Genomic DNA, 9,734 nt, shown 5'->3' on the forward strand with positions numbered 1-9,734 from the left:
GCGTAAAACAAAATGCAACTGTCACTGTCACGTCAAACTGTCAGTGCCATAGATAATATAGATATCAATGCATAAGATTGACAGAAGCGCATTGAGTGAGTCTGTACGGTTTTTTAGGTTATTATCCTTATAAATAAAACTTTCCTTCCTTACGTATACTTGGTGACGGTTTATTAACAACATTAGTTATTTCTAAACTGTAACACATACAAATCTCCTGGCCTGAGAGTCAGTAACACAGTGATGTCAGGGAATGAGAAGGAGAAGCCGCCGGACCCCGGTGGTGGCAATTCCACGGATTTGACGAATGATTCTGTAGCAATGGATATTGACACTCAAACAAGGAAAAGAAACGCTAAATCTCTGGAATTGACACCAACCGACTTGTCCCGTGAACCACATGAAAAAAGACCAACACAGGGTGACATGAGCAATGCATCTATTTCCACTTTATATAAACACCCCGACCTTGATAACGAAACACGTAAGTACGACACTAAAGATAGTGGCCCATTTATAGTGCATATCTCACGAGTAACTGAATCTCCTAATGCGGGGTCCTCTCTCCAACCCATCAGAATAGGTCAAATTTTCGCAAAGGACAGTGTTCCGGATATCAAAAAAGATGGCATCAAGTCTCTTGGTCGTAATCGCGTTGCGGTCGAATGCAAATCGGCAGATGCTGCCAATAAGCTAACTGAAAACCCCTGTTTAGCTCGCAATAACTTAACAGCGTCGATCCCGTCATACCACGTGTCCCGCATGGGGCTTGTTCAAGGAGTCCCAGTAGAATGGTCAATGGAGGAATTTGTCTCGGCTACTGATTTAAAAGAGGGAACTGGCAAAATTCTAAAAGCTCGCCGCCTTCAGCGCAAGGTCCTCAAAGAAGGCAGTCCACCATCATGGGTCCCGACCCAATCTGTGGTTGTCACAGTCGAAGGACAAAATTTGCCATCTAAGATTTATGCATTCTACACATCACTAAATGTGGAAGTATATGTGCTGCCAACTATTCAATGCCGGAAATGCCTGCGATTTGGTCACATTCAAACACAATGCAGATCAGACGCGCGGTGCTACAAATGTGCCAAAAAACACCCCGGTGACACCTGCAACATTGCTCCGGAACATATTTCCTGCCTTTTCTGCACAGGTCGCCACCTCGCCACAGATAAAAACTGCCCAGAATTTGGTAGACAAAAGGCGATTAAACTGTTAATGTCAGAGCAAAATATTTCTTATCAGGAGGCTGCGGCACGTACTCCCACCGTTCGGAAAACATACTCTGATGTTACAAACACCATGTTCAGCCCTGTAGCTCCAGAAGCCCCTCGTCACTCTCTCTCTTCCGATTTGGCTCCCTCTGGTTCACAAGCCGTACCGATTGCTTCTCAATCCCGCCGCCAGACTATATACCGACCCGTTCGACCAAGGACTCCTCTGTCCCCCGGTTATGACCGCGTTGCACATCAAAATATAATTTCTACTCCCTCGTCTCAACTGCCAAATGGACACGCTCTTTCGCTTCCCCCCTTTGATACCGAGCCCTCTAATGACAATAGTGTGTCACTTATGTTAGCTCTAATGCAGAACTGGGTCGCCATGATTAGCGACTGTATACCGAACAACGTTGCCCATCATCTTGCTGCCATCAGAAAAGAACTAGCTTCAATCAAAGGTCCCTATGGCCAATATCCTACAGTGGAATAGTCGTAGTGTAAATCAAAAAAAATCTGATTTGATCAACATAATCAACGAGCACTCTGTGACCGTTGCGGCCATTTCGGAGACATGGCTGAGACCTGGATCTCGTTTTAAGATCTCTGGGTTCTCATGCCTCCGAGATGACCGCAATGACGGTCGTGCAGGTAGTGCATTACTGATTAATAGGAAATATCCCTTCACACAAATTCATCTTCCCCCCCACTCCCATGAAATTAACGCTGTCGCCGCTAACGTCATGGGAATAAATATTATATCTGTTTACATTCCTCATCCAAATTTAAATTTAATTCCTGATCTCTCTACTCTCTTTTTTTCTGTCCCTCATCCCCTTCTGATTCTAGGCGATTTTAACTGCCATAACATCTCTTGGGGTTCTTCACACAGTGATACTTTCTCCTCATTTCTCATTGACCTGTTCGATGATATCAATGTAATAATAATTAATGATGGTACTCCCACTCACCGAGTATACCCTGGTCAGAACCCCAAGTCGGTCTTAGATCTGTCTGCTTGCTCTCCTAACCTTTCTAGCCTGCTCTCCTATCAGGTTCTCAATCAATCTTTCGGAAGTGATCACTTTCCTATAATAATTTCTAAGCCATCTTCAGTATCTCCTCTTCCATCTCCGGAACCTCTTTTAAAATATAAGATTGATAAGGCTGATTGGCCCAATTACTCAGCTCAAGTTGAAGATAAATTAAAAATATTAGATAGTATAATTAGTCCCCTTGAAAAGTATTCCTTGTTTAAATCCATAATTCTAGAAGCAGCTGATAATCATATACCTAAGAAAAAATCTTCTAGTTCTAAATTACCATCCCCACCTTGGTGGAATTCGGACTGCACTGCGGCAGTTAAGGAGAGAGACGATGCAGAACGGAGGTATAATGAGACTGGTCTCTCTGCAGATTTTACTCTTTTTAAAAAAATCTCTGCCCAAACCAAACGCCTTCTTAACAAAACAAAAAAGAAGGGATGGAAAGGATTTTGCGAAAGCCTTAATCCTAGAACCCCATCTTCACTGGTGTGGAGAAATATCAAAAAATTTCGAGGATCTTTTAAGTCAGATCCCTCATCATCTTGCGATCCTTCTACCTGGCTGGAAGAATTTGCAAACAAACTGGCCCCTCCATCTGTCCCAGAAGAGTGCTGTCTAAATCCAGTTTCCGCTTCACATCTAGTTCCACTAGACAACCCCTTTTCTATCTCAGAACTTGACATGGTTCTAACTGGTCTCCGTAACAGCTCACCTGGAGAAGATGGAATTCCATATTGCTTCATCCAAAAATTGAGCCCCCCTTCCAAAGACCACCTTCTAAAACTGCTCAATTTGTTCTTCATGTCCGGCGAGGTCCCTGAGGATTGGAAGTCCCAAGTAGTAATCCCAATCTTGAAGCCAGGCAAAGATCCTCGCCAAGCATCTTCCTACCGCCCTATCGCATTATCTGCAACAATAGGAAAGATTTTTGAACACTTGGTGAAGAGCAGATTGGAATGGTTAGTTGAGAATAAAGGAATCCTAGCCAATACCCAATTTGGATTCCGCAAGGGACGAAGTACCTTGGACAGCTTAACCATTTTAACTTCAGATATTAGACTGGCCCTCTCCAAGAAGCAAGAACTTGTTGGATGCTTCCTAGATATCTCATCTGCTTACGACAATGTGCAACTCCCTCTGCTCAGAGCAAAACTGCTACAGCTGAGCATACCTGCGAGAATTGTTCAAATTGTCTGTAGGCTGTTCATGGGAAGAACCATTAAAATTAGAAGTGGGTATACCTTCCACCCACCTTTAACAGTATGGCAAGGCCTCCCCCAAGGCTCCGTTCTCAGCCCCCTTTTATATAACCTGTATACATTTGATGTTGAGCAATCTGTCCTCCCCTTCTGCAACATCCTGCAATATGCCGATGACTTGGTTGTCTATACCGCAGTTCACAATTTAGATGAAGCATCTTCTAGACTGAATGAGGCCCTGGTGTACCTCAAAGACTGGTTGGATGAGCATGGTCTTTCACTCTCACCCTCCAAATGTTGCACAGTCACTTTTACCCGCCGCCATACCATTCCTAATATTATTCTTCAATATGAAGACCAGATTATTCCCAACAGCAGCAGTGTAAAATTTCTGGGTGTTATTTTCGACTCCAAAATGACTGGCGTTCCACATTTAAAGCATGTCATTGACAAGTGTGAAAAAGGCATTAATGTGCTCCGATCCCTTTCTGGGGTCTGGTGGGGTGCTCATCCCTACTGCCAAAAACTTGTTTACAATGCCTTAATTCGTAGCCAAATGGACTATGGTACATTTGTTCTAGAACCATGCAATAAAGTAGCTCTCAAAAAGTTAGATGCTATCCAAGCCAAATGTCTTCGGATAATCCTTGGTGCCATGAGATCCTCACCAAAGAATGGCATGCAGGTTGAGTGTGTGGATCCTCCTCTTTGTCTCCGCAGACAACTCCTTGCAGACCGATATGTTTTGAGGGCATGTTCAATATCCAGCCACCCCCTCATTCCTCGCTTACAGGCTCTCTCATCTTTGGTATCTGTAAATGCATATTGGACTCATAAACAAACACCAAGATTCATTAACAGCTTCAGAAAAATTGAAAACCTCCCTTCCTCACTTTATAGCACCAACAAGAATCCAATATTTGAATTTCAATATGATTGTTTAACTTTCCGCCCAAATGTAATTTTAGATTTTAATATCAATAAAAATGATCTAGGAGCTAATATTAAATTAAACAAAGAATTAGAAAAATGGCCAGATTTCTTACCAATTTACACAGATGCATCAAAATTGAACCCCAATAGCTGTGTAGGAGCAGCAATCTGGATCCCTAGATACCGTATTCTTTTATCATATAAATGTCCTTCACAGTCCTCCGTCTTCACTGGGGAATCAATTGCCTTAATGGAAGCAGTTGCATACGTTGAGTCTCACAAAATTCCCAAAGTTATCATTTTCTCTGATGCCAAAAGCTGCCTCCAAGCCGTATCTGGTAACCAGCTCAAAATGAAAATGATTTCCCCTTTCATCCTGAAACTTAAACAATTACTATACAGATGTGAAGAAATAGGCTTAGAGGTAACATTAATATGGATTCCGGGTCACTGTGGGATTAACGGCAATGAGGATGCCGACATGTGGGCTAAGCAGGCTACTCTCAATGGATCGGAGACTCACAACATGGTTCTCGCATCTGACTTAATGATTAAAGCTCGCCGTGACTTAAGGGACGATTGGCAACAATTATGGGATTCCTCTAGACGACATGTAGGAAAACACTACGGAAATATACAGCCAATTATTCCTCATAAACCATGGTTCTTCCGTTTTCGCTCTGCATGTAAATGGGCCACGTCTACACTTTGCCGGCTTCGTTTGGGTCACGTCTGCACTCCTGTATTCCTTGCAAAAATTAGGGTGCGGGATAGCTCTTTATGCGAGTGCGGTCTTGACGAAGGAACGACGGAACACATTTTCTTTTCTTGCAACAGACTTAACCACTCTTTATATGATATTTTACCGAAAAATATTCCGCGGCCTATCAATTTTCAAACACTTCTGGTTCTCATGGATCCTCCCATCACTGGAATTATTCTTAAACACATACAAGAAAATAATATAAAACTTTAACGGCTTTACTTGCTCTACTCTTTCTATAATACTTCATCTTATATCTATTGTCCATTTCTTATTTTTCTCCTTATGTTGGCATGCTACCTAACTGTCAAAACTATCGCCTTTCCCGCTCTTTTTCTAATAAACTGTACATATGTCATGTGTTGTCTGTGATGTCCATAACAATAAATGTTTTTGTTTTAGGTTCCCAGCACAATTCCTATCACCAAATCAAAATTATTCACCGAACATTCTTAACGTGCGTGGTACGTCTTAAAACGTCGTCATTGGCAAAATCCCTCCTGCCAATACACACAAGAGGGGAAAGCCATAAAAAAAAAAAATCAATGCATAACATAACCTCTAGTATTGTACTCTGTGATACAATTTAAATTGCACAAATAAATTTAAACGGTGATGTGCTGATGTGGATAACTCTAAATTAAAATGCAAGCTTTAAATTTTTTATTGCGTAATAGAAACTTTAGCGCCCTAGCACGTAGGGCTTACGGCACTACTAAAAAGAAAATACCGACCTCCACAGACGAAGAATTACCAAGTACGTTTATAAAAACTATATTTGTTTTGTTAAGTGAATTAATGCTGTGATATTCTAGCTGTTGCTAAATTGTTCTCTATCCATTATGCTCTATTATCTTTGTTGTTCATGCTATTCAAATAATTACCTAATATCTAACTGGAAAACCGTGCTCGCCAAGACGAAGTCTAGGGGCACTGTACTTTTTCTCGGATTTAATCAAGACAGGGTTGTTCCTTTAACCGGTTATTTTGTATAATAAAGTGTATATACATACAGTCAGCAGCAGAAGTTGCTAAGCGGGCGAGGTGTTCAAAATTACCTTGACACGCTCTTACCTATTCTCTTAACAATAAAATCGCGTCAAGATCATTTTGATCACCTAGCCCGCTTCACAACTTCTGCTGCTGACTGCACATACAATTTCTTCCAGTTTTTCAATACTCGGTAAGCAAGAGTTCAGATCGGCGGGTGTATGCATGGGGCTTGGCTGAGACCGGAGCCCTGGGCATTCACATGCCGCGGGGCAAGAAGCGAGGGAAGAAAGCTTACAAGAACAATTTTTCGTTGGCCTGGTACCCCATGAGGTCTACTTTTGGAGAAAAATTTGATGTATGTATCAATATTTTGTTACTGTGTTAGATCAAGTTTGTTGTCTTCAACTTTAGAAGCTTTTCATCAGTGAAGGTTAAATATATTTAATATTTCTTATATCTTTAATTTTAAATGTCAGATATTTCAAACAGTTCACCCTAACACTCTGCATAGCACTCGCCATGTGTTTCCATAAATGTTTACTCTATATGTACCATGTTTTCGTAATAAAGAATCCTATTCTATTATATTACATTTAACTTATATCCATAAATTAGTATGTCAATTTATGAAAGTTAACATTAAAACTTAAATAAATATTGAAATTAATTCAAATATCATCCATACACTTGTTTTCACAAAAGTTCCTCCATGATATAATTGATATTAACTAATGTTACAGGTAACAGATATAGCATGTGGCTACGGGTTCACGGTATCTTCGGTGAAGACCAGTGAGCAGCACAAAGTGTTTGGTATGGGCATCAACACAGATTCACAGATCGGTTATCATGCGCCGCGCATGGGACATCCGCTAGAGTTGTTGTTGAGCCCCGCACCCATTTATGTACCTTATAAATCTTTAGAAACTAAAGTAAGTAAAGCTTTTGTTTAATAATATTAATAAGGATAAGCTAGATAGATTTGGATAAGCTAGAAGCTATGTAGACTTCAAGAAAATTTCCAAGCTTGGTCTACTGATAATATGTTGTAGTCCTTGTTGCCAAAAGGAATCTTTGCTTTAGTAGGTAAGGATTATAAAACCATAATTAATTGCCTATAAACAAAAAATAACTGTTTTAAAAGGAACAAATCACTATGATGTTCTAATTTTGACAACATATTAGAGTTAGAAATGCTATTTAAGATCTGTATAAAATTTAATATAACTTTAATTTAGGGCATGTCTCCCCAAAATCTAACACTATCAGTTATTGATAATATTACAGGCTTGATAACTTGTCACTATATGAGTATGTTCTCATCTTTAATTTTTTTTGTAACTGTAATTACAGATAATTGGCCTAGCAGCCGGTAGAGCCCATACAGTAATACTCACAGATACAGAAGGAGCGTACACATTAGGCAACAACGCGTACGGCCAGTGCGGCCGTAAAATAAACAGTTACGAGGAATATAAAGGAAGCATGGTCACATACAACATACACAGTCTCGGCAAGGAGAGAATCACGAATGTGTGCTGTGGGCAAGATCACACGTAAGTTTTATTTACATGCTTCATTCTATGCTACACATCTCTTGAAGTCAATATTTTCTAATCGTTATTGGTCAGTTCTGTATCTCAAACCTGATTTATCCACATAAATTAGATTAGCATAAAATATTAACATAAGTCTACTTATAAGCATTGGAGGGCCTCTCTTCTTGACACCAATAAGTAGGTGCTGCCCTTACAGTGGCCAAAATCGGAAATTCAACTTGACAATACAATCCCATATCGATCTCCCATACAGATTTTTAATTTCGCGCCTTTTTTTACAAACAAAGTATACCTCCTTTTTTTGTTTTGACTGCAACACAATACTTCAGTTTGAAAATATTTCAGTCTGTTCATCATATCGATCTCCCATACAGATTTTTAATTTCGCGCCTTTATTACAAACAAAGTATACCTCCTTTTTTTGTTTTGACTGCAACACAATACTTCAGTTTGAAAATATTTCAGTCTGTTCATAACAGAATCGGGTCGCGTGTGGGCGTGCGGGTGGGGCGCGGACGGTCAGACGGGTCTCGGGACGTATGACAACGCTAGTACGCCTGCCCCGGTGAAGGGCGACATCACTAGCGAGAGGATCGTGAAGGTGGCTTCGACTGGGGACTGCGTGTTGGCGCTTAGCGGTAAGTTGGGATCAGGGTGCTTACCTGCCATGAACATAGTAACTTTGTTATATGCTTCTCAATCTTCTGATATTTTTTTTTTAAATTATGAATGGGCTTACTCATGGCCACAGACTAGCCGAGGCGTAGACGTGAATATTGAGGTAAATAGACGAACTAACAAAGTGGTTCGCGGAATGCCCTATCATACCATGCCATACGATTAAATAAATACAGTACAATTTCAGTAGGGAATCGTTTTCGAGGTTTTCGGGTATTCAAATTTAATGGATATGATTTTATTTTCAAGTCATGATTTTGTCAAGTTTGTTACTAAGTCTAGTCATAAATTTGTCTTTCAGATAAAGGAGAACTTTTCGGTTGGGGCAACTCTGAGTACGGACAAGTCCCAATGGCGACACAGCACCAACAAGTCAACATGTCGTATGCATTGTACAGTTTCACTCGAGGACTGGGCAAAATCATCGATATAGCTAGTGGAGGCTCCTTCTGTCTTATTGCTAATGGTAGATATCCCAGTTTTTACGCATGTTTATAATCTTTGTATCACTGTTAGGAAAAGTCCTTCATCCTTATTTTCCATTTGTCCGTAAGAGGGTTCCGTCCCATCCGATATCAGATGTCGGATACGACCACAAAGAAGTAAAAAAGGACTTGATGCCATAGCAGCTGCATTCATTCAATATAGTACGTAGCGGCCCCCTTTTTGCAATATCTTTCGTTAAATTTAAATAATTACGATTACTTAGCTGTGGCGCTAGTGTGCATGTTGATGGGCTCTTAATATAAAAAAAAGAAAAAAATACTACTGTTTCAGAACAAGGCGACGTCTTCGTATGGGGCTACGGACTACTAGGTCTCGGCCCCAACGTATCCAACAGCACCAAACCCAAGCTAATACCGCCAGCTTTCTTCGGTCGCAATGAATTCAACCCCGAATGCGTGGTCCAGCAAGTGGTCTGTGGCATCGGACACCTAGCAGCTATTACCAATAATGGGGACCTTTATATGTGGGGAAGGAACCGGCATGGTTGTTTAGGCTTAGGTCATTGTAAAGACCAGCATTTTCCTATGAAAGTGGCGGTTGGCGCACATGTCCTAAAAGTAGCCTGCAGCGTGGACCACACTATAGCCTTGAGTAAACCGTTTGTGTAGAGTAGAATGTTTGGGTAGTATGCTGAGCTGAGCAGTGTTGGCCGAAAGTTAATGCAAATTGAAAATGCTGGCCATTAACCATTATAAATTGAATCGTAAACTGTAATCGTCCGTTACGGTTTAAGGTTCAATTTATAATGGTTAATGGCCAACATTTTCAATTCGCATTAACTTTCGGCCAACACTGGAGCTGAGAGACCTGGCCCCAATTTCACATCGGTGACAGGTGCG

General features: G+C 40.8%; 1 protein-coding gene across 1 annotated transcript; it reads left to right on the forward strand.

Annotated features, from left to right (window-relative positions):
* The first annotated feature begins 383 nt into the window (after positions 1–383).
* LOC134680281 (RCC1-like G exchanging factor-like protein) lies at positions 384–9,529 on the forward strand. The gene is made up of 8 exons (XM_063539383.1): positions 384–484; positions 5,561–5,915; positions 6,328–6,506; positions 6,892–7,083; positions 7,505–7,707; positions 8,176–8,348; positions 8,690–8,854; positions 9,166–9,529. Exons 2-8 carry the CDS (start codon positions 5,804–5,806, stop codon positions 9,501–9,503), a joined length of 1,362 nt encoding a protein of 453 aa, XP_063395453.1. The 5' UTR covers positions 384–484; positions 5,561–5,803; the 3' UTR covers positions 9,504–9,529.
* Positions 9,530–9,734: the final 205 nt, after the last annotated feature.

The sequence above is a fragment of the Cydia fagiglandana genome, chromosome 3 (genome assembly GCF_963556715.1).
Source record: "Cydia fagiglandana chromosome 3, ilCydFagi1.1, whole genome shotgun sequence".
Classification (NCBI taxonomy): Eukaryota; Metazoa; Arthropoda; class Insecta; order Lepidoptera; family Tortricidae; genus Cydia; species Cydia fagiglandana.

Excerpts from the sequence above, each read along its gene's own strand:
- LOC134680281 (XM_063539383.1), top strand. The coding sequence starts at position 5,804 with ATGCAAGCTTTAAATTTTTTATTGCGTAATAGAAACTTTAGCGCCCTA. Across the intron at positions 8,349-8,689 it reads CTGCGTGTTGGCGCTTAGCG|ATAAAGGAGAACTTTTCGGT; the intron begins GTAAGTTGGGAT and ends TTTGTCTTTCAG. Across the intron at positions 8,855-9,165 it reads CTTCTGTCTTATTGCTAATG|AACAAGGCGACGTCTTCGTA; the intron begins GTAGATATCCCA and ends CTACTGTTTCAG.